This window comes from Taeniopygia guttata, chromosome 5 (genome assembly GCF_048771995.1).
Source record: "Taeniopygia guttata chromosome 5, bTaeGut7.mat, whole genome shotgun sequence".
NCBI classification, from domain to species: Eukaryota; Metazoa; Chordata; class Aves; order Passeriformes; family Estrildidae; genus Taeniopygia; species Taeniopygia guttata.
In genome coordinates, this window is record NC_133030.1 from 48,011,630 (window position 1) to 48,036,894 (window position 25,265).

Sequence of the window (25,265 nt, forward strand, 5' to 3'; positions counted from 1 at the left end):
TTAATACAATGTTTGCATGTAAGCTAATCAATTCCCAGTTTTGAAATGATGATACATTCTAAGTTACTGCATTAGAAAAATGTTTTAAAAAGGCAACTATATAAAGATGGACAATCTAAAACAGGTTTTATACTGACTATTCCCTTTTGCCAGTGTGAACTCTGTCCAAAAGTCATGTGCTTACATCTACAACTTCCTTATTTAAGTTTTCATTTTACAAGTAGACATTTTGATAAATTGAACAAACGAATTGAAAATTTCGAATTTGCAAAGCTTTGAAAATATAGACTACAAGATATTAAAAATTACTTTTCAAATCTACCATTTTCATTGACAACTTAGGTATTTTGAACATTGTGTTTCAAATTTTTTTTTCCACAAATGTTACAATCTACTTATTCAAATTATTAGTTCAGTTTAATCTTGCTGAAAGCATCATATCAGAGCAATATCAGCTGATCAATCAAGGTTAGGTTATGAATTCACTTTCAGACTCATCTGGAAAATAATGCATCTCAAAGAAGGCTACTGTAGACTGTGTGCAGCAGATAGCAAGGCAAACAAAAAGCACAATGCTTGAAACAGTTAAGTCATTTGAAATAACCCAGTAAAAATAACACTTGAAAAGCTACTTTTAGTTCGTGGTAAAAAGCTGAATGCATGCTTATCAGATCATCCCAACATCTGATCTGCCATATGCTTCACTTTCCCTCTTTTCAAGGACCATAGTCCTGTCTGAGATCAGGAAGAAAAAGGCAGAGGATTTGAAAATCTATCAGCTCAGAGGTTCCTGATAAAGTCTTCCCCTTTTCAATTTGGTGATGGGACATCCTCTGCTGTTTAACAGGAATGAGAAAGAATCTCTGTATCTACTTCCCAATGAGAATGAGCAAAAAATCCTTATTCCTTTGGTTTTGGTTCCTTTGGTTTCCCTTCCTTGGTCTGTTCTGAGAAATAAAAAAAAAAAAAAATTATAGCTAAAACCAAGGAAATTGGTAAAACCTATGGCATACATGATTCAGGAAATATGAGTCATAGAGACATAATGAGAGGCAGTAACAGCAAATAGGAAAGGTGAACAGCCAGGGATTTCCTTTAACAGCTGGAGGAGCTCCTGCTACCACAGACAGAGCTACAGCCCAGAACGCCACAGCCCACTGACCCTGACTTTATTCATAGTCACATCAACACCATCTTTATTAGACTAGCACTGCTTTATTTAACTTTGCTGTATCCAGGATAGCTTGTCTTTTTATTTCCTTCAGGTGTTCTATTTTGCTTAATTGCTTCAGAATTAAATTAATATTTCAAATATCAAGAAGAAAACATCCTTATGTTGTGTATCAAGAGCTGTAAATACATACTTGTTTTGTTACTGTATAACTGTGCAATCTTCATTTTGCTCATAAGATTTAACAAACTTTTCAAATAATGGACCTAGAAAAATGTAAAATTAAATAAATCTCCCTGCCAAGAAAAAAAAAAAAAAAAGAAAAAGCCTGTTTTATTTTCCTCCTTAAAAATATGTATGACTAAGGTCTAATGATTATGAATAATTTAAATTATATAAATATAAATAAAACTGAAATAATAACCTTCAAAGTTAGAGAATAACCATGGAAACATTTCCATATAGTTATATTTTTCTCATATATTTTCTATACTTGAGTATAATGGTTCTGTTTACTTCTACTTTTTTCTTGTTACCTGCCATCTCATGTTTCTTTACACTGGAGAGAAACCTGGACTTTTCTAAGCCAATAGCATTTGCATGCCATGGATAAAGATCCATGCTGCATAAACAATCTATCTGGCAGCATTCCCAGAAGCAAAGTCTGAAATAATGTATAATTCCAGCTACAGATTCTTGTGAAACCCATAATAAAATTGAGTGTAAAACTGAATTGGTTATTCTTTCTGCATGCTGTATGAAAGTCTTGTACACTTGTCCTACCTTTCTAATGAATAGAAAATCAAAGAAATTAAAATATAAATCCAGTTTGTAAGCTCGTAGTTTACCATTTCCTCTAAAATCAAAGTAAAACACAAAAAGTAAGAAATAAAAATCTGACCCCCAAAAGTTAAGGCCTCTCCATAAAACATTCAAAAATCCTGATAGAAAAATTCACCACATGTATGGTTTTTTTTTGAAAAAGGGATTCCACTTCAGCTTAATATGTAAACACAGATAAATACTCTTTTATCATAATTTCTGAGGTATGACATATGTTAATTTTAAACATATTCATTTTCTTGAGAAGATGACTGTATCCTACAGGAATTTTTCCTTTATCTGGTAACATAACAAAAGCTCTACACTTCTTTTTCTTTTGATTCATTCATATTCTCTTATTTCTGCAGTGGTTCAAAAGCACAACTCCTTCAGCTCCACCTGCTGTCTCAATTCAAATCTTGTGTACCAGTGTACAGATTTCCACTGCCTTTTTGCTTACTTCTTCTTTGAAAATCATGTATTAAGAACTATTACTATCTCAGTTTCCAGGATTACACCGTCTTGCTGCTTTCAACTGCTAGGCTCTGTACATGCACCATTTCTATAATAACAGAGGTTGCCCAAACATGCTGAACTTGCCTGCAGGAGCAGCTTTCCATTCAATTGGATAACGATGGAAGTGAAATGATAAAAAAGCAGTATAAGCTTTCCCTCCATTTACTCCTTCTCTTTCATAGTCACATAAGAGCCCAGAAAATTACAGTATACAATTTTCTTTTTATAGAATGACTCCTATAATAGAGTCCCACCTCTTCATTGATCTGGAGAGCTGCTGATTCATGTGCTACTAGAACAGGCTGCAAAGCTATGTCAACACACAAAAAGGACATCTTAAAAATGATAAAAGTCATTAGGTATTAACAAATCCATGATCTATCTTTTTATCTTAGTTCACTATTTCTGGTTCAGACATTCACGTGGTTTTCCTCCTGGGAAAAAATCCCAAACCTATCTTTATTTTGTATTTGTTGCCTAAATTAAAGATTTACAAGAAAGGGTGTGGCTCAATGAGCACGTGTTCTAGCATCAACACTAGAATAAACAGAATCGGCTTCCATAATGCCTTTCAAATATATTGATACAAATACCTGTGGAGCCATGTGGCAAAAGCAAAGACAGTTTAGCAAAAAAAAACAACTTCAGTTTTCTGCAACTTCATTTTTTATATAAGTAATTTATCCAATAAGACTTGCCACATGACCCTACAAACAGAAGTTTGAGTGTGTAAATTGGTAATGTCAAGAACAACAAAACCCAAGCAGGACTATATAAATGAAAAGCCTATGTATTGAATTATGGTGTAGGACTCCAGTATTTTCCCAAGTTAATAGTGTATCATTATCAAAAAATTCATAGAAATTTTCATCACTTACCAGCTTGAACACTAAAAATTACTAAATACTTTTCTCTGTCATTAATCAATACAATGTTGCTATTAAGAAATGCTACTTTGAGTGGCAAGAATAAGTTCAAGCTAAGCATAACATAGAAGCACTAAAAGTATTACAAAACTGGATGAAATCTCTTTAAGAGACATGTCAGCTCATTTACAGAATCAAAGATTGGAATCATAGCATCATTTTGGTAGGAAAAGATCCTTAAGATCTTTTAAGTCAACTGTTAACTTAGCACTGCCTTGTTCACCACTAAACCATGTCCCTAAGTAGTGAATCTACATGTATGTTGAATACCTCCGGAGTTTCCACCACTTCCCCAGGCAGCCTGTCCCAATGCTTCACAGGCCTTTCGGTGAAGGAATTTTTTCCTAATATCCAGTCTAAATCTCCTCTGGTGCAACTTGAGGCCATTTCCTCTTGGACTTTTGCTGGTTACTTGGAGAAGAGACTGACCCACTTTCAGGCAGTTGTAGAGAATTATAAGGTCTTGCCTGAGCTTTCTCTTCTCCAGGCTAAACAACCCCAGTTCCCTCAAGTATTCCTCCTATGACTGACTCTCCAGACGCCTCACCAGCCTCGTGATTAATACATATTATACAACAGTAGCAACTATGGCATTTAAATAAGAAAATATTTCATTCTAATTAAAATGAAAGCACCTTCTTAGCAAAAAACTATATATGTAGTCCTAATAGAGTCCTAATCAATATCAAAATCTCAAACTCAGTATGTTTAAACAAAGATGCTTAACTTTGTAGAAATTTATATTTCTATAAAGTTCTTTATCCAAAAAGTGTATAAAGTTCTTTATACACAAAGGAACTATAATATTTAAATCTAACTTCTGGAGCATCAGCATCCACATGTTATTTCCTCTAAGCATTGAAAAAATTTCTGGTTTAATATTCAGATTAGAAACCATATTTACTGAAGAGTAGCTGATCAAAATTAATTTAGTAAATCTGTCTAAAATAAAAATTTCAATTAAAATATAGAAAAAAGGAAGAGGAAATGCAAAAAAAATTTGAATAATTTATGCTTCTACAGCTTTTCTGAAAACCATCTTATTTCATGTACTTTATATTTCCTTTAGTGTCTTTCAGCAGGTTCTTACCTCAAAATTTTATCTGACAGGAATACTGGAGCAACAGTTACATGTCGATTAGCAAATTTCCAAGATTCACTAATACTCACTAATATTAGTGTGTTACCAGTATTCATTTATAGTACAAAAGCAATAAGCTAAATTACATTATGAAAACAATAAAAAAAAAAGATTTTTCAGAACTGATTTAGGAGCTGACCAAGAGATCCATGCAAAACATCTACAAACAATGTAAGGAACAGAAAGGGAGAACATAGCCAAGTAAAGCAGAGAGGTCCACTTTGAGCTATGTCATTTTTTGACATGACTGCATGCTCATGAGTCTAAACTCTTACATCTGTGTTATCAGAGTACAAGACTGCCCACAGCTGCAGCACTGAGACAGCCACCTGAGGGGATGTGAGCAGATTTCAGAGCAACCTAAGCTTATTCCACTCTGGAGAAAGGACAGGCCAAAGATGATGAGACCACTTAAGGCTGTATGTTCCACCATGCCTGAAACACTTCCCCCGGGACCATGTCAGATATATAAACAGACTAGGGAGTTCTGTCTAGGAAGCTTTGATAAGATATACCAGGAGAGCAGCTGGAACCAGCCTCAAGCTCAGACTGCCCTTCTCTACTCTGGATCTCAGGGTGTCCTGCTGCTGGCATCTTGTTCAGCAGCAGCTGTTGACCTGCTGATGTCCTCCTGTGAAGGTACAGCTTTGGGTCAAGGAAAACACTGGACACTGGGGGCCTGGCCTCCCAGGAACACTGTAGAGAGTGCTTCTAGTTAAATCTAATGTAACACTACCAGGAAGGGAACTTCAGCTTGGTAAATGATGTATTTTAATGACTACAATTCCTGCAGTCTCCTTTTCATTTGGAAGATTAAATGCTAGCAGCTAGTTAGCTGAATAGTTGCTAAATATAAGAGCATTTTAGATGACTTGAAATAGTTTTGGGGAAAAGAGGATCACTGAACCAAACTGTCAGAGAATGAAAAAAAATTCACATAGACATCATTCCTATAAAGTTGCTAGTTCCCAGAAATGTCAGTATTTATATGCAGAGATACATACAATATCGGTTCAATAATGAGTTTAATATCTGTTTATATTTTTCCAGTTATTTGCCTCAGAAGGTTTAATTTGAAACATTAAAATTACATAAATTTCAAATTTTATATTAATAACCACACTAAAATAGTATTTTACTCACAATATAGCATTGTTATAACAAATTATTTAGAAAAATCAAGTGGAGTAGGAATGTGATTCAAATTTTTAGAGCTCACCTTTTCCAAGGAAGAGTTCATTCATGACATCTAGCGGGTAAGGTTAGTATTACTTTTAGGTTACAGAATAAAGGCAAACGTGGCAAAAAAAAAAAAAAATGTAACAACAATTTACTAAAAATTCAATTGCTTGATTGCAGTTGATGATGTTAAGCAATTGCCATTTATACTGAAAAAAAATATGTTAGTACGTAGTGCAGCTGAAAAAACAGTTTCACCTTAAGAAATAATGTATGCACACTATTCCCCATGTCTTGCAAAAGCAATTGAAAGGACTCTCCTTGCCAGGGCTGCTGTTAATAATTTCCAAAAAAAGAGAAGGGCTGTTCCTATAGCCTAGGATTTTGTGAATTTTGACAACAAAGCAATATGCACAATAACATGCCCAAGAACTGGATCTTAACAATTAACTTCTAGGACTGCAACATCTGCATTTGGTTCCTCTCTGGTGCACAGAGAAAGTTGTGTTTCTCAGAACCAGATTAAAAACCATACACACGTTGAAACGAACACACTCAGGACCCAGTCATCAGCAAAAGCAAAACACGTGGTTGTGCTACAAACCTTGCCTAATGCACACTAGCAGAAGCCACATAAAGAAAAGTATCTGCCTCCCCAGGGACCTTTTAGAGATCTTCACAATGAGCAGTAATTGGGTAAAGGGCAACAGTTGCTGGAATTGGGCCCACTTAAAGAGCTAGCAAAACCACTAGATGACAGAATCAGTCCTAGAACAAAGGTTTCTTAATTAATTTTTGTGCAGCTGCACAGACCAAATGGTCAAAGTAGTGCTTAAAGCCACAGCAGGTGTGACTTGGCACCTTTTCAGGAAGAAATAACTAAACCTGCATCTCCTGTCTTCCCAGGAGTCCTCTACTTGTATTCTTTTTCCAAGGAAATGCCATCAGTGACTCACACACCGAGCCTGCTCTTGTTTAAATGCCTTAAGCATGTTTTGAGTACTCCTGCTGGAAGAAACACTCAGGGAATTTGACAGAACACTTAATTTTTATATAGTAAAAATAGCTAGGAGAAGATAGATAGGGAAGAAGTTGAGCAGTTTGAGATTCATAATTCAGTAGTTAGGACTCACATTAGAAGCCTTAAGCATTTTTAGATCTGGCCACAGTTCATTGAAAAAATGTTTACCCACAGCTGAAATGCATCAGAAATTACTACTTTCATAGTTTACTAAAATATTTTTGTGGGTTTTACTAAATTATCATAGATACAATTTTGTTTATGACCTTATCAAGACAGTTTTTGTAAAATATGTGTTTAATTTAAAAATAATAATAATAATTATTCGCAAGCAGTCTTTGGGGAAGAAGATTGCTCAAGCTGGAGAAGAAAGATGATTCAGCCTTTCTATACTTTATATATATAATACACATTATAGTAGATTGGTCTTATTTATTGACATGCCATGAGAAAGACTCACAGATACACTATGTGTATTCTGAAATATTTTGTGTTCTTTATACTCTTTTTAATTACTCGTACTTACTTGAGTAAAAATATTACTTCTAAAACTACATCAAGCCATACAATATATCCTGTATTTTCCTGTAAGTATGGAAATACATTATTTCTCTCAACTAATCTTTCTTTTCTTAAGATTTCTGTAGAGCTGTAGATTTACATTTGAGAAGTCATGGCTAAAGATGTCCAACTATTAACTATTTCCTGAAATCAAAACCAGATAGATTTTTGAGAATACATGTTTATTATTGGGACATGTAGCAGTTTCACAGATACTGAAACCACTGAATAAAATTGAATGCACCACTGATAAAAAACAGTAACAAGCTCAGTAAGTCACTTATGTATCTTGCACACATATGAAGTACAATACAACTTTCTAATCATCACAGTCTTCAACAGAAAAGCTAGGGTTTTGATAATTTTCTTTTGGAATAAATATGTGCAAATTAGAAAATTAATTTTAGGATTTGTAGGTGTTTCTGTTTACCACACCTACAGCAATCCACTCCAGCTAGTGTAGGCCAGTCAGTATATAGTATTCTCAACAGTGAGACATCTATAAGCTGATCTTCAGAACATAAATGGAAAAGTATATACCTTTGAGGGTTTCTAGCAAAAAAAACACATTACCAGACCAACTGTAGAGTCTTCTCTGTTTAAATAGCCTTTGCTATCTTCATTGCATACTTCAAAATGCTGCAGAAAGAAAGTGATTCGCATAAAAAACCAATAAACCTAACCTAGGATTTTTTATTTTGCAAAACTGGTATAGGGGAAAAAAAAGAGGCACTTGTTGAATCACTTCTATTCATCTACTCTGTTCCAGTAAAATTGAAAGTGGGAGAGCACATTCAGTTTGGGATTTTAGGTTAAAATAAAATTTTTCATACTATTGCATTTTATGTGCTTATGATGAAAAAGCTTTTTGCAAACTTAGACTACATAGTACAGACTCATAGGAAACAAATGACATGAAATTTCCTTCTACCAGACCATACATTTTTTTCTTGAAAAATGCCAGATAGCTTTAATTCTCAGTTAAGTCACCACACAGACAGGAACTATGAGGAGAGAGTGCAGTGAAAGCATAGTCAGAAGCCATCAAACTTTCTGAGGTACTTGTAGAAAACAAAAAAACATTTCCAGAGAGAAGAGACTACACAGAGAACATACAAAGCCATCCAACGTTCCTAAGAGCTTTTCCCACAGAACACCTTCAGGAAGGGTTGACAATACAGCATCATAGAGTGCAGCAGCAAAGGGTTTATCCACAGAACATTTCTGGGAAAAGTTACATACAACTCTGCGGACAAGCACTGAGAAAACTACACAAACCAGCTGAATTGTCAGGAAAGATTTTCCTAGAGTAACCTGCCGTTTTCATTGCGTGTTGGCACTTCCAGAATTTGTTAACTGCAGCCACAAGCTTGCAACAAATTAGAGTAACGAGAACCGAGCGCTCAGTTCACCGCAGCAGCCGCAGCGCGCTTTGATGCGGGCCACGCTCCTCCTTTGATTAATTTTACACCTGCTTTCCTCCCTCTCCTTCCCGAAGTCCTCACGCACTTATCTCGTTAGCGGGGCACTTCAGACACAGTAATTAACACCGCGCCGAACGAGCCATTATGCAAATTCCGCACCTGCCCATAACTAATATTAAGGTCCAATGAAGGCTGGTTAGAATAACTCAGCTCGCCGAGCCTTGCCCGCTCTGCCGCCGCGGCCCCGAGGCCGCCGGAGCGCCTCACGGCGGCCGCGCGCAGCGGCTCGGGGCGGGGCCGCGCCGGAGAGGGCGGGCGGGGCCCGGGCCTGCTCTGGCTCTCGCTGCCCTGCGCGGGCGCTGCCGGTCGGTGAGTGGAGTGAGTGCTGGCGGCGGCGGCGGGAGCCCGGCGGGCTGCAGCCCCGGAGCGGCTGTCGGGGCTCTTTGGTGCCTCCGTAGGCGCTGCCTTCGCTGTGGGGCGGCGGTGGCGGCCGCACGGCCCTCGGCGCGCTGGGGGCGGCCGCGGCCGGGCTCTGCCGCCGGGGTTGAGCGGGGAGGCGCGGCGGAGGGGCTCGCTGCGAGCGCGGGGCTGGCGGAGGAAGGCCGCGGTCCCGCAGGGTTCCCGCGGGGCTGTCGCAAAGCGCCGCCCCGAGCTCCTGAATCCGCTCAGCAGATGCCTCAGGGAAATATCTGTGTCGTGCAGCTCGCACCTCTGATTTTTAGAGTGCTTTCTCATAGGCGTCTGTATCTTAGCCCGTTTTCCATGTGCAGGTTTTCACATTTGCTGCTTCCCGTTTGATGGTTGCCACCATTGCACGTGTTTCTTTGTTTCCCGGGCACAGAAACAAGCCCGGGAAACTATGTACTATGTGTACACTATGAAATTTCCCAGAAACCCTGCCAAATACCAAAGCACGGTTCTTTAGTAATAAACAAGTAGGAACTAGGAGGGGAGACAGACTTGAGCGTAGCCAAAACGTACAATTTTTGTTTGGTGTTTTTTCATTCCTAGGAACATGCTTCAGGAAGGCGCACACGGTAAATGGACAGTATCCAGCAGCGATGAAAGTGCCGATGAAAATTCTGACGGTGAAAAACCATGTACATCTTCACTATCAGATGCTACATGTGGCAAAACAAGTGGACCACAATATCCATGCTCTGAAGCTAGGAAAGCTGCTCACAAGAGAAAATCTTCTCCCCTGAAGTTCACTGATAAAAGTCTTTCTACAGATGCACCTCCAGCAGTAAAACAGAGACCAAGCCAAGAAGGCTCAGGTTGGTGTCTTTCTAGTAGTGATGAAGAGCCTGAAGATCAGCAAAAGCCTGTTCACAAAGAAACAGTGAAAGAAGAAAAATGTGATGTGCCCGAAGAGCATCCTCTGAATCTTTGCAAAGATGACAAACTCTCGGAGAATCTGAAAGAAGAGGAGTCTAATGTAACACCCAGTGAAGCCCAGGATACCTGGGATTTGGTGACTGGAGACAATCCTTTCAGGTTTTTTCTCACTAAAGTCAGTGGAATTGAACAGAGCTATAATTCTGGAGCCCTGCACATAAAAGGTGAACAAGTGGCTTCTACTAAAAGAGGGCTTTTGGGCGAAAGCAAGAGAATGCTTATTTTTGGTTTGTGGGTATTTTTAAATGCATGTATTTCTTAGTGTTGCTGATATTTCATATTCTAAATGGGCTGGTTCGTAGAAATTGTTTCTGTTATCTGGGCCTTTCTCTTTCAGAGGTATAAAGCATTATTTGCTGATACTTTGTTGTAACTTGAATTAGGCTGCAGAAATATAAAGTGTATTTAGCCAAGACAAATCATGCTGCTTCTTACTGCTGCTTTCTTTATGAGCTAGTCTGGGGAAAACCACTTGTGGCACTTAAAGGGGTGTTTTTCCTGGGTGCATAACTCTGAGTAGTTGTTTGCACCTGCCTCTGTGCTGCTGACTGGTTTGGACCTAGTAATTCACTATTAATAGGTCAAGTACTTCTGAAGTTCTGTGTCTGGGGTTCATGCATCTGTTTAAATTCAGCTGGGAGAGAGCTGTCCATCAGTCAAGATGGAGTGGAGCCTTTGGTGTGCAATACTGATGCTTTAGGAATGCTCTGTTGTCGTTTGATGTTAGGGGGAAGAGCTTTGTGCACCTTTAAACATCCCTGTAGTTAGAGATAAAATCTTATATATCACAAGACAGAATCAGAAACAAGTATCAGTAAAAGAATTGTGTACAGAAGTACAATAAAATAAAGCAGAAAAAAATAGTAGTTCTTTGAGGGAGAAGAAATTACTTAAGACCTATATATACAATTAGGTTGTAACTTTTCCTCAACCTCATACCTACTAGCACAAGCAGGCATCAGAGACTTCAGTGCTTTAGTCCAGGATGTTTTTATATGCTTTGTGAATTTGTGGCTTTTGGACTGTCCTGTCTTGGGAGTCCTACTAGGTGATTAGTTGAGCTGGTGGACAGGCAATATTCTTTGTTTAAGCAGCTGAACCAGATTTCTGTAGAGCTAGGGCATTAAATAATTTGCACATCCTGGAAATTACTTGTAGGGTGTTTTCAAGTTGGTGCTGTGCTTCAGTTGTGGTTATAAATCCCCAGTTGGATTAGTTTCCTGTGCTACTGTGATTGAACTATGAATACACATATCCCACAGTCAGTCTGCAGCAGATAAATAAGCATTGACTATGCCCTTATTGCTGCCACCCTGCCACAGTTCAAGTCCGCTCAATAGGGGAGAGAGTAATTTAATGGCCCTTTCTCAATATGTTGTTGAACTTTTTCCCTATCAACTTTTAAAACTTGTTTAATGCCTTGAGAGAATTATTAATTTTTGTAAGGATATGATCCTAAATGATTCACAGGGGAGTCAGTGACTTGAATACTTAGAACAGTAAACTTGTGAATGCCTCTGTTACACCAGGTCTACAAACAATCTGGCCTTTGTGCTGCGGTATCAAGCTGTTCAAGATGCAAAACATTTACTTGACGTCTTTTTTATTTATTTATGCTTTAATATTTTTAATAGATATTTTGTCTCCTCTTTTTGGAACTCTCATATCTTCTGCCCAGGTGAGTTTCCTGTTTGCCAAACTGATTTAACTTGCTTGCTTCACTTCATTAATCTTAAACTTGATAATCCATGCTTGTGCTATGTAGCTGATATTAACAGGGAACTTCCTTAAAATACAGAGCGAATTCTAAATATTTTCAACTGTTGAACAATTTATTGAATAAAAACACTGTCCTATGTTCTGCTGTAGAATTCAGGCAATTATAAGACTATTTTCTCCAGTTTTAGAGGAAAATGCAACGGAGAAGTGTGTATTTATGTTCATATAAATGAGGTTTTTTGAAAGAAAGAACACCTTGCAATCTAGGAAGAATATCTTTTTTATTGCCTAGAAGTGTTGCTATCATTCATGATATAAACACATGGCAAAGAGATGATCCTTCAACCTAAGCTTTTACATTATATGCATGTGATTCTTTTTTTCCTGGATGGTAAATTTTATGAGCATTTTTGAGAAACTTAAATTGAATTGTTAAAGAGAAATGAAAGAAAGGATATAAAAGTTTAAAATACACCTGTTTTTAGAATAAGCTATAGTCTATATTATATATGAGGTAAGTAGTAATGTGTGATTAACATAAAAAGCTTTTTTTGATGTAGTTCATTGATCTAGCTGTTTTTTTATTTTTAATGAGTGTGTTTTCTTTTTCTTTCATACAAGTTTAACTACTGTATAGATGTGGGATGGCTTGTAAGACAGTACCCGCAGGAATTCAGGTATGTTCATTTTACAAAGGTGAAATGATGAAATTTCCAGATCAGTACTGTTCATACAAGGTCCCATTATAAATGAATGATAAACACTTCTTTGCAGTGCAGATGATTGTTACCAATTTGCACAGACTCTTAGTTTTCATTCTTCTCTGATTCCACAGCTGTAGTTCTCTGATTTCTTGACTCTTTTCTGTGGGAATCCAGGGCTTCCCTCTGGCTGCCCTGGAGGGCCTGGGACCCTGGCAGGGGGTCAGGAACCCCCCTGTACAGAGCCCCAAGAGACACTGTCTCTGATCTCTGTCCGGGGAAAAGAGTTTTCAATCTTACAGGATGAATTACAAGCTCTGAGTGTTTAATATAAGTAATAATTAACTGTGGCACAGGTGCAAAAGTAAAATTTTAGGTTTCTGGATTAGGGGTTCAAAGGGGACAAGATGGAGGAAATTGGGTGTGTCTTGTCCTTTTTCTCCTTCTTCATGCCCTCCATGTTTTACTGTAGTGTTGGCATTTTTCTATTGGTTTAAGCTAGGGACACACTGTTCAACGTTGATGATAAATATTGGCACATTATTGTAAATATAGCACATGTAGTTTCTGGTATATAATGTTTGTAACATCCCACTGAGGGCAGAGCCCTGCACGCTGCCCTGCAGGACAGACCTGCGGCAGGGCAGCAGAACATGTTAGAGATAAACAGAATAAACAACCTTGAAAACAGCACAGATGAATTATGGCTTCTTCTTTAGCAACGGGGCAGAAAGACAGACTTTATACAATCTCAGAATCATCAATACCTACAGATTCCAACACTTTTCTAGACTGGAAAATAGAGTTCAGGATAGCTGGTTTCTGATTGTTATTAGTTAACACTGAGGAGGTCCCATTATGGGCCTCAATGACATGGCAGTAGATACCCTGTAAAGATGGAACAAGAAGCTTTTTGCCATACAGTTTACTGAGTCAAGAGCCAGACAGTGCAAGAGAAAAGAGAGAATGTAGGAAGGGCATGAGAAAACTCTGTAAAAAGGATCAGGATGATTTCATGGATATGATATAGTAAGTTTATGGGTATTGTCATAAAAGCAGTTCTTGTTTGCTTGAAATTCCTTTCTGATAATTGCAAATTCCTGCAGATGAAGTGAGCATATAATGTGCCTTTTTTTTTTTTTTTGTGGGTAAGGTTGGAAGGGACCACATTGGGTTGAGCAGCACACCATTCCTGGTGGGATCCTCCACTACATGTATCAGAAAGCTGTCATCAGTGCTTTCAAGGAGCTTCCTGTACTGTTTATGCTTTGCTGTGTTGCTTCTCCCACACACATCAGGGTAGTTACTCCCCCACAGGAATCTGGGTCTGAGGCTGCTTGTACTGCTGCTGTAGAAGGCCTCATCCACTTAGCCCTGCTAATCAGATGGCAGGCAGCAAACACCCACAACAGTGTCACCCTTACTTGTCTGCTCTTTTATCCTAACCCATAACAGTGGAACATACACACGTCCCGTAACACTTGGAACATATCTCAGTTGATACGTTCCTCGTGTAGAGGGCAACTCCACTACTGCACCTTCCTGTCTTAAACAGCACAGAGCCCTTCATGACAATATTCCAGTTGTGTGAGCTATCCCACCATGTCTCTGTAATTGCAATGAGATCAAAGCCCTTTGACTGCACACAGCTCTCTAGTTCCTCCTGTTTGTTCCCTGTACTATGGTATGCAGGTGCTTTATGGAAGTATTTGGGTGTGCCAGTATCCCAGTGGGGGTGTAAAGAGATGCCTTATAGTCCTGTCCTGTGGTTATGTATTTGGCTGCTTGTACTCTGTGCAGTTATTTCCATCCTGTCCCATCATTCCCTGTAACTGGCAGAAGAGAACACAACTTGTGCTCCAGATGTCTTGACCAGTTATCCCAAGGCCCTGAGGTCCCTCTCGCTTGTCTGCAGTCTTGTTGGGACTTTGTTAGTACTCACTTGAAAAGCCCATAATAATCAGTGGGCTGAGTTTTCTTGGTGGTGTCTCTTACCTGGACCCCAGGGAGGTAACACACCTCCCTGTGGATTAGATCTGCTTGGCAGGACCAGAAGTGTACTTTGAGGAAGTGAACACCAAATTACTGCCAGAATAGACCTTCTCCTTTTCCCTATCAACCTTCCACCTTCTCTGTAAGATAATTACTAAATTGTCTTAGATCCACATTGTGTATATCAGTTTTTTGGGATATTTGTCTGTTTCGAGCTATAGAGACAAGAGTTTCTTTCATGATCTTTTGTTAAGAGTTTTTATTTTGGTGCCTGCTTTACTCCACATTTCTAGTTTCCCTTCTTTTTTGTTAAAATTTTCCAGTGTCTATTCTTAAGAGGTTCTATTGTAGTTACTGCTATTTTGAGTTAGTTAATATTGATTTCAGTGCCATCTTTCTGCTGGGCTATCAGATTTAGGGACCAGATATCATAGCTGCATGAAGGAATTAGATTTAGGCTAATAGTCTAATCAATCATTTAGGCTAATTGCTGATTCACTTGATGTTTTAATGGTAATCACCTTTTGTTTAAGGAAGAAGCCATTGCTGATAGTTCACGGTGAGAAGAGAGAATCGAAAGCTGAACTAATTGCACAAGCACGGCCTTATGAGAATATTAGCTTTTGTCAGGTAATTAACATTTGTATCATCCTTTGGTTGAAGTTAAGCCATCTCTTACACTCACAGTCTTGTTACTGATGAAGACACACTTTATGTGGGAAGTTTTTTGTTACACTTTGAGGAATATACACACAGGACCATAGGAACATGGTAACAGTGATCTTGGTCAGATGTGATCGTGGTAGGCTTCACCCACAAAAGTTGGTATAGAACAGCTGCCCACAGACATGTCACAGGGCTCACAGAAGAGCTGCTCACTTTCTCCACTAACGTGTTACATTCAAGTTCTTACAGTGGCTGAAAAGGAAGCATTATTTTTGTGTAAAGCACAGAACTTAGTCCTAGTGTCACTATAATCTTAAATCTCACTAGAGTTGTTTCCCAAATATGTTCTACACAAGAAAATGCTGATACAAATAATCTCCGTAAGAAGATGAAAACTGCTATGAGCACACTTCCTGGCACATACCATTTTATCTCTGATGTTATGTTCATTGTTTTGCTGTCCCTAAGTGGTGAATACATTGGCTTCATCCTGGGGGAGGGTGTGGCTATGGCAACTTGCCAATGATTTATTAAAAAAATATGGATATTGATCTAGTATCGATATCCAACTGTGACGGACAAAAACTCTCTAACAGTTTAAAGTTAGAAAGTGTATGTTTATTCGACGCTGGGCAGCGTGCGGGATAGCTCCCAAATACACACCGCACCTTCCAGGTGATTACAGAGTCTTTTTATCCATACAAGTACTGAATACACAAAATACAAATACATATTCATAATTTTGGTACATCCCATTGCCCGCTTCGTATGCTAATCACTCCAAAAGCTATTAAGCATGCGTAGTTTGTCCCTTGAAATGGGTCGGTGGTCCCTTTTATGGGGAGGGGTCCCAAAATGAGGAAGTAAATGAAGTCTTCCTCGTTCTGACCTTTCTACCTTTTCAATACAAGTATGACAAATGAACTCTTGGTAGAACTCCCATTCCTTGTCTTCAGTTGGTTTCAGAACAGAGGAGGCCCACAATTGTCTTATGTTCCTAAAAGCTATTTGTCAGTTTCTATATTCTTCATTATATACCCAGCTAACTAAACATTGTGCTGACAAGCAATCAATTATTAGTTAACTACTAACTTCTAACTTCATCAAGGCCTACTCATTTATTATTATTATTTTAATTAACTCTAGTAAGGCTTATTTCTAACTAAAATCTTAGCTCTTCAAAAATCTCTAAATGCCTTAAAGTTTACGTTTCACCAGTGTTACAAGATTTTTGCCAGGTGAACTATATTAATGATCATGGGGATGCTGTGCTCTTTGTTAGGAGGAGAATGATCTTGGAATTTTGTTATCTTTGAAACAGTCTGGTAAGCCTGAGTTTCCTGTTGAATGTGGACCCAGTACTGCAGGTGTGTCCTCACTGGTGTTTGACAGTGGGGAAGCATCCCCTCCCTTGACCTGCTGGCAGCAGTCCTTCTAATGCAGGCCAGGACCCTGTTAGTCCTCTTTCATGCAAGGGCACATTGCTGGCTTCTGTTTGGTGTCTGGCAGGAGCCTTGAGTTATTTTCCACTGCTATTTCTGAAAATCCTGTTAGTAAGAGAGGCACAAATTCTGTAACAGTTCCAGCAAGAGTTACATTGCCATTTAAAATCTAGCTTGTAGAAAGTGGAAAGTGCATTAGAATTATGGAGAAGGAAGATAATGTATTTTGTGATCTGTCCACTAGAGAGCAGTGAAATTACACAAAATAAGAAGCAAAGTACAATAGCAATTTTTAATGATCAACTTTTAATTTTGTAGGCTAAACTGGATATTGCATTTGGAACTCACCATACGTAAGTAACATTATGAAGTAGAAAGGTCTGCAGCAAAACTGGGTTTCGTAGAAATTGTTAACTCTTAAAGCTTCCACAAACATCTATTTAGAGATGGTAGGATTGTTGTAGTTTAGTGAGACAAATTAGCTGTTGAGTACATATGAGATGTGCAAGTTACACAGTTGAAGTTGAACTGGTCTAAGCCAGGTGGACTGCAGGTCCTGGCTCTTAACTCATGCCTTAATACCAGAACTGTAAAGCAAACTTGTTCAGTCACAGGTAGGACCAACACAACACTGATTTACTGATCATGTTTTCCAGTTCATATGGACAATCTGTGACATTTCCAGTTCATATGGACAAACTAGTGAATCTAGGGCTCTTCTCAAAAAAAAAAAAAAAAAAGCTTGAATTAGATATAATAGAAGTGTCTCAAAGCAAATTTTTTAGATGGAAATCTATAGAAAAGAGCAGATGTTATGTTTTGGCAAAGATTGTTTCAGTTCAGTTTGGGTTTCAGATCTCATCCTTTGGGATGACATGGATATGCTGCCTTTACACAGGTAATGAAAACTTGGATATGAAAATCTGAGGAATTTTTTTACAAAAGATACAGATGTGTATATTTATCTCAGTTACTATTTTTAAAATTCCTTTGTTCTGTAGCTTGAGTTAAGAGTTATGATATAGGTTTTTTGCCGTCACTATGGCAATGGTTAGCTGTATACATAACTTCTTTTAAAGTAAAAGTCAGTTTAAGAGGAAGTAACTAGATTTTAATAAATTCAGTTTTAACCAAAGGCCTTTCACTGTTCCTTAATTCTTTTTCTGACTATCTGCAAAGCTAAAGAACTGTGCAAATATAGGAAGTGTTCTGCAAATATTCACTTTGTGGATAATTAGTTGCATGAGATGTTAAGCTGTACTCTGGAATAAAATATATGGGGATAGTCTAATGACTGCCATGTGAGCTGGGAATGCACATGAAGTCCAAGGGCTTGGAGGATGCAGAACATATTTTTGAAAATAGATATCTTGGAGCCTTTTAATGAATTGCTAATTTATCTCCTACTCTGTGTAGTTGAAAAACATGAAGAGTTGTATATTTGTTTTAAAGGAAAATGATGTTGTTGCTGTATGAAGAAGGTCTTAGAGTTGTGATACATACATCCAATCTTATTGCTGAAGACTGGCACCAGAAAACTCAGGGGTAAGCAACAATCTCTAGCAGGTGAATGTTTAATATTTTCCATAGCTATTTGCTTCTGCTGGAGATGAGATATTGGTTGATCTAGTATTGCAAGTCTTACATTCTTAAAATAGATTTTAAAACAAAAATTTTAAAAATTTGACTTAGAATGCTGGTAGCTGTCTAGGTCTGATTTTTACTTGCTTTCTCCTGTAAACAAAACTATGTTCCTAGTTGGCTGATCAAAATTGATTAAAATCAATCTGACTGATACAAAGTTTTATTATTCTGTGCTGTCTCTTTATGAAAAAACTTTGTAGCTATAAAGTACTATTTAGATCTGAAGCAGCTATTTAAAACTTATCTTAATACTACAAAAATAATATGGATGTGCACATATTCTGGATTTGTTGTGACTGTATCTGTAATGTAGTCTGATACATGTTGGGCATTATTGGTTCTGTAATACAGTAGATGACCTAGTATTCACCCAGTATCCTTTCCTGGGAAGGAATTTTTTTTCCTGTTTTATTTTTTGGTAGAAGTCCTTAAACTTAATGACAGGCTTAGGATATAGTTTTGTTGAGAGCACAAAAAACAGGATGAAGTGGCATGTTAATATAAGGCTCCTCAACCTCTTCCATTTTTTGGCTGTTTTTATGGGAGCATTTTTTTTAGTTAGATGACCACAATAAATCAGGGTATAAAATTTCTTCAAACTAATGGAAAGTTGCTTTTCAGAGGTTACTGTCACTTTGACATCCATTCTGCTTCCATTAAATATGGCAGGGTTTTGAGACTTTACTTGTCTGATACTAGCTCTTTGAGTGCCAAAATTGCACACTGTTTTTTTTGCCATTAAACCTTATGGGTGGCTTTAGTATCTTATGACAGTTAGCTTTTCAGAAAGCTAAGAAGGCATGAAAATACCTATTGGGATGCTTAATAAGTTCCCCTACTTGTCAAATACGATAAATAGTTTTCTTTTTTTAGCTTTTGCATACTGTGGTGTTATGCAGGATCACAATATGGTGGTTCTGAATTTCAGAGGGTAGTATCAACACATTGTAAAGTTGATAATGCAGACTCTTTGGTTCCCATGGCTGCACTAATGTGTGACTGAAAAGAAATGCTAAATGTTTTTGCTGTGTGGTGCCCATCCTATTTTACTCTGATGGAGGTTCTTGAGAGGCAACCTATATTGTGGGCTACTCTTCAAACTATATAAACCTTTCAGCTGCTTTAATTGGTGGTTTGTATGCACTTGCACAAACCAGTAGTTTAGCAGAACACATTACAGTGTTCCATTCCTATAGAAAATGTTGATGAAAGGACAGATGGTTGCTAAGCCTGAGGCCGGCCAGTTCAACAGCGGTGAAAGCTGTAAATGTGTGTGTGGATAAATTATGAGAATGTTGTTTTCATTTGAAAGTATTAGTTTTATGATTGCAAGTATGAGCTGCTTCTGTAGATGTTAAGACATCTATGGCTAGTATCACAATGAATCTGTCAAGTATTTGTTTAGGACCTTCAGATGTGTTTTACTCCTATACTAAACCTGTGTGTTATTAATGCATGGTATGCTTGTTTATATGGCTGACTTTTTTTTCCTTTTTTTTCTTTTAAGAATATGGCTAAGCCCTTTATATCCAAGGCTCTCTAAGGGCACATCTGGTTCCGCTGGTGAATCTGCAACTAATTTTAAGTCTGACCTAATAAGTTACTTGGCAGCTTACAATTCTCCTGCACTCAGGGAATGGATAGATCTGATTCAAGAACATGATTTATCAGAAACAAGGTACACATAATCTTAAGTTTTTTGTAACTTGCATGTGTGGGGTTTTTTTTTTCCTAAGTTTTTCTTTTTTTCTAATTTCACAGAAATTAGATATCTGTGTTAGGATCTGTTTGACCTTGTGCTTATTTTGTAAGGTAATCTTGTTTCAGGATTGAGTGTTCAAACACGATTTTATGTAGTTTTAAAAAAATTCTCTTGTGTAGATTATGTCAAATAGACCAACTAATAGTTTTATAAGCATGCATTTTAAAAGAAGAAAGAAAGCTGCACCAGCAGTAACTTTTCAGAAAATAGCTATAAAGTACTAAGGGCTTGGTATTTGAGCCAGTCTGGCTCAAAGTATTTACTCCAGTAATATTACCAGTGGAAAAAAACTGTGTTTTATAGGGTTTGTCATATAGGAGTGATCACAGAAGCAAAGGTTACTGGAATGAGGGTTTTATTCAGCGTAGGCCTCTATTTGTAAGGCAGAATTTAATCAACATACATATCTGTAGAATTTTGCCGATAACAATCATGGATTGGTTTTGGTTGGCAATGTTGTGTCTAACAGGTCTTGGAATAGTCTTCTCTAATATCATATTGCTGATATTACTTAAAAATAATTCAGGATGCTTAATTTACTTCTAATAAATAGTTGCACTTAAATATGAGCATTTACTTCAAAAAGTGTAAATCTCCCTGTCAACTTAATTGCTCTTTTATAATCTGAACAAAAATTGTTGAAAAGCTGAAAATGGTCATACTGCAGTGGTAATAGAGACTGAAGCCTTGTCTAGTTTATGCATTAAGAAGTACTTTTATCTTTACATGGAGTCTTAAAAGATTAGAGAGAGTATTAAAAAGAAGTATGTACTTTATAATCAGGTGAGCTAACAGCTGCTCTGATTGCATTGATCCTCAGCATGAGTTTAAACAGATGAGTTGAGCCCTAGCTGATAGGAATTTATGCATGTGATAGGGAAGAGTCACTTGTTAGGATAAGGATTGCCATTTGATGTGCTGTAGGGGCCATTCAGTCATGGATAAAGTTAGACATGAGATGTATGCAGCTTCTTAAGGCATCTGTTTGTTGTGACTTGGGCAGGTCTCTTCCCTGTTTTCAGGGCAAAGTCAAATAGCTTACTAAACTTATTATTAGGAAGTGTTGAAAAAGCTGTACTTTGCATCTGAACTATTAGATGCCCAAATGAAAATCATACCTGAATCTGCTGATTTGGATGTAGCAGTAGGTTGGCTTTGCTCAAAATTACTGCCCAGTTATGTGCCAAATGTGCTATTTGTGTGTATTGCTAGTGTTACCTATCTTCTGCATTTTTTTGCACACTGAAAAAGTAGAACAACCTGGTCATGTATGACAGCCATCTAGGATGCTGATAATAAATTATACAGCTGAAAATCCACTTTTCTTTGTATTATAAGTTCCATGGGAGACATTAAATATTTCTGGTTGCACTTGAGTGTTCAATTTTGCTGGTAAGTTTTACTAAAATACCTTGCTACTTTACAAACCAGAGCAGTTGAGATCTACAAAAATATGTTGGTTTTTTTTCTTTTTTTAGAGTGTATCTGCTTGGTTCTACCCCTGGACGATATCAAGGCAATGATAAAGAAAAGTGGGGCCATCTCAGGCTCAGAAAGGTACCAAAACTGTAAACTTTATTGTTAATATCCCTTAAAATGTAAATAGAATTTTGGACAGAATTCTTCAGTTCCTTCCAATTTTTCCAGCTGTCATCAGGAGTCTTTTAATACATTGTTAAAGTTAGCAATAACATATATAGGCTTGCAACTTAGAACTTAAATTAACCTGTCTATTGATGAAAAATACAATAAAAATGCTTTTAGACATATATTAGCAATAAAAAGAGACTAATGAGAATCTCCATCATTTATTGGATGCAGGGGGAGACATAGTGACAAAGGATGAGGCAAAGGCTGTGGTGCTTGATGCTTGCCTCTGTCTTTAACAGCAGGACCTGTTCTCCATATGTCCAACTCCCCAAGCTGGAAAGCAGGGACAGAGAGCAGAATGTAACCCCCATAACCCAAGGGGAACCAGTCAGTGACCTGCTGCAGCACTGAAATGTACACAAGTCCATGGGACCAAATGGGATCTACTGAGGGAGCTGGCAGAAGTGCTCATTGGGCCACTTTCAATCATTAATCAGCTGTTCTGGCTGACTGGGGAGATCCCAGTTGATGGATACCCAGGTCATTAGGCTCAGTCAGCATGAGTATGAAAGGCAGGTGCTGCTTGGCTAATCTGATTTCCTTCTATGACAGACTAGTGGGTGAGGGAAAGGCTCTGGATTTTGTCTACTTGAACATTAGTAAAACTTTCAGAATTCTTCTGGACAAACTGGCTGCTCCTGGTCTGGATGGGTGCATTCATTGCTGGGTTAAAAATTGGCTGGATGGCTGATCTCAGAGAGTTGAATGGAGTTACATCCAGCTAGTAGACAGTCACAAGTGGTGTTCCCCAGGGCTCCTTATTGAGCACACAAAGTTGGAGAGAACTGTTGATCTGCGGGAGGGTAGGAAGGCTCTACAGAGGGATCTAGACCGGCTGGATCAATGAGTGGAGACCAGCTGTGTGAGGTTCAACAAGACCATGTGCCAGGTGCTGCATTTGAGTCACAGCAACCCCACGCAGCATTACAGGCTGGGGGCAGAGTGACTGGAAAGCTGACTGGTGGAAAAGGACCTGGGGGTGCCATCTGACAGCAGCTGGACATGAGCCAGCGTTTGGACAAGAAGGCCAATGGCATCTTGGCCAGTGTCAGCAATAGTGTGGCCAGCAGGACTAGGGCAGTGGTTTCCCCTCTGTACTCAGCACTGGTGAGGGCATACCTCGAGTGCTGAGTCCAGTTTTGGGCCTCTTATGACAAGAAAGAGATTGAAGTGCTGAAGTGTGTCCAGAGAAGGGCAGCAGAGCTGGCGAAGGATCTGGACCATGGTGCTGATGAGGAGCAGCTCAGGGAGTTGGAGGTGTTCAGCCTGGAGAAAAAAGGGTTCAGGAAGACCTTATTGCTCTTTACAGCTACTTGAAAGGAGGATGTGGCTGACTGGGGGTTGGTTTCTTCTCCCCAGTAACAAGTTATAGGACAAGAGGAAATGGCCTCAAGTTGTGCCAGGCGAGGTATAGTTTCGATATTAGGAAAAATTACTTCAAAGTCTTTCAAGGATTGGAGCAGACTGCACAGGGAAGTGGTGGAGTCACCATCCTTGGAGATATTTAACAGATGTGTAGGTGTTGGACTTAGGGATATGGTTAGGGGTGAATATGACAGTATTATGTTAGTAGTCGAACTCTCTTGGCTTTAGAGGTCTTATGTTTATTTAGGTAAGCTGTAATTGCAGATCTTTAAGACTGCATATATCAAGTTTGCAGGGACCCTTCTTGTTTGGTTTGAAGGTTTGAACTCTGTTTTGGGGGGTGTTTGGGTTTTTTTTTTTTTGTTGTTTTTTGGGGTTTTTTTTGGTTGGCTGGTTTTTTTTTTTTCAGAATTTGATGAGGTATTTCATGTCATATATTAAATGCTTCTCATAATTGGAGAAATTTTTTACCTGCACCTCCTGCTGAAGTGGCATAATTTCAAATACTGTAATGAATTTTATATGGAAATCCCATGCTGTCTGTGGCAAACTTCTGTAACATACAGAATATTTATGTATCACATTACTTTTCAACATGAGTTTACTCTTGTGGACATCCTTTTGCTCATTAAGAGCTTGTCCTTTGTGGTATGCATTGTCTGATGTTTTTTGCCTTGTTAGACATAGAATGAAGAAAAAATAAAACAGAAAAAGCTTGTAAGGGAGAAACATGATCTTGTGGCAAATGTTTCTGTGATTTAACAAGGTTTTTAGTGACAATGCAGACAGACCTAATGATACTACATTGATGACTGATGTCATTAGATTGTGGGTTTTGTCTAGAGTGGGGTAAAGCTGATAACTACATAGAATTTAATATCTGTTTATATCAGTCTGTTTTTAATGTGACTAAATTCCATTCACAGCTGAAGAACTCTAAAAAAGGCTAATTTTAGTATTCTCTTCAATTGTTCTTTTTTCCCCTCTTATTGTAGACTTCTATTGTAGCTGGGTGTCATGGCTTTAGGATACGAGAGGAATTTTATGGCCGGCGACCACCAAATATGAAAAATATTTAGTTGTTTTATTTATTGGAACTTCTGAAGCTAATGTTTCATGTTTTTAGAAAGAGCTGCTAGCATTCTTTTCACCCATTATTTAACAGTTGACTTTGGTGCTTTTGGATAAAACTTGTGATGTATAATCTTCTCTTGAAGTGAGTTTATTTGGAAAGCCTGATGATTTTTTTATTGCAAATTTAAATACATTGTATGAATGGTAATCTCCATTATCAGAAGTAAATTATAGAGGATTTATTATATCAAAATTGATATCAAACTGATTAATGTATTCTGTGTGTGTTGAAGTCTAACAGTGTTTTAATTCCCCTCACCAGCTTTTGAAGGAGCATGCTTTGCCAATACCAGCACAGGAATCCTGGCCTCTCATTGGACAGTTCTCAAGCATTGGTTCAATGGGAGCTGATGGATCCAAATGGCTGTGCTCGGAATTCCAGGAGAGCCTGGTGGCTGCAGGCAGCACTGTGACAACTTTCCGTAAATGTGATGTCCCAATTCATTTGGTATGTCTTTTAGATGCTGGTGACCTTTATTTAACACTTAGTCATTTGTTTTGGAAATCTTAATCATTGTTTTGCTTTGAACTTTTGGAAGACAGTAATGGAGATTTCATAATGAAATTATATATATGCCATTTAAAGCTGTTTAGTTATATGTGGTTTGCTATAAAAATGTACCAAAATTTTCATCTGCATGACACTAGATTATATATCATCTCATCAAAATTATCTTCTCATTCTGTAGCTTGTCTTCCATTGTGTTTTTTAGATGCAGCTGTTTTTCCTACTGAGATATAACTGAATCCTTAGTCATTAATGCCTTTGGTTATTAGCACAATTAAGGGGAGTAGCAGAAAAGTTTGTGGCAGGGCTTTCTTAAATCAAGAAAAATGATGGTCAAGTTATGCCTTTACCATGTGCTAATTGCCCCTGCATACTCATATCTCATATTTGAGGTGTGAGACTAAAATCTCATAATGTTAAGAACTAGCTTTGGCTACTGTGGAAGTGGCTGAAGCAGTATTACTTGAGACTTGATAGCTAGTTTTGGTTAGCTCTCTAAGAGTGGTAAAAATATTAGACTTTC

At 38.0% G+C, this 25,265-nt stretch overlaps 2 protein-coding genes across 2 annotated transcripts in view; one reads left to right on the plus strand and one right to left on the minus strand.

Annotated features, from left to right (window-relative positions):
- Nucleotides 1-8,834, minus strand: part of EFCAB11 (EF-hand calcium binding domain 11) — a 58,382-nt gene extending 49,548 nt beyond the window's left edge. Inside the window, exons 1-2 of the mRNA XM_072930654.1 lie at nucleotides 7,911-8,834; nucleotides 1,365-1,437 (exon numbers count right to left, since the gene is read on the minus strand). Coding sequence (XP_072786755.1) covers nucleotides 1,365-1,437; nucleotides 7,911-8,000 — 163 coding nt within the window. The 5' untranslated portion in view covers nucleotides 8,001-8,834. The remainder of the gene's footprint in view (nucleotides 1-1,364; nucleotides 1,438-7,910) is intronic.
- Nucleotides 8,835-9,000: 166 nt separating this feature from the next.
- TDP1 (tyrosyl-DNA phosphodiesterase 1) overlaps nucleotides 9,001-25,265 on the plus strand; it is a 44,252-nt gene continuing 27,987 nt past the window's right edge. Inside the window, exons 1-10 of the mRNA XM_012574042.5 lie at nucleotides 9,001-9,130; nucleotides 9,773-10,323; nucleotides 11,794-11,837; nucleotides 12,500-12,555; nucleotides 15,105-15,201; nucleotides 16,998-17,032; nucleotides 18,132-18,224; nucleotides 19,831-20,001; nucleotides 21,564-21,642; nucleotides 24,497-24,682. Coding sequence (XP_012429496.5) covers nucleotides 9,777-10,323; nucleotides 11,794-11,837; nucleotides 12,500-12,555; nucleotides 15,105-15,201; nucleotides 16,998-17,032; nucleotides 18,132-18,224; nucleotides 19,831-20,001; nucleotides 21,564-21,642; nucleotides 24,497-24,682 — 1,308 coding nt within the window. The 5' untranslated portion in view covers nucleotides 9,001-9,130; nucleotides 9,773-9,776. The remainder of the gene's footprint in view (nucleotides 9,131-9,772; nucleotides 10,324-11,793; nucleotides 11,838-12,499; nucleotides 12,556-15,104; nucleotides 15,202-16,997; nucleotides 17,033-18,131; nucleotides 18,225-19,830; nucleotides 20,002-21,563; nucleotides 21,643-24,496; nucleotides 24,683-25,265) is intronic.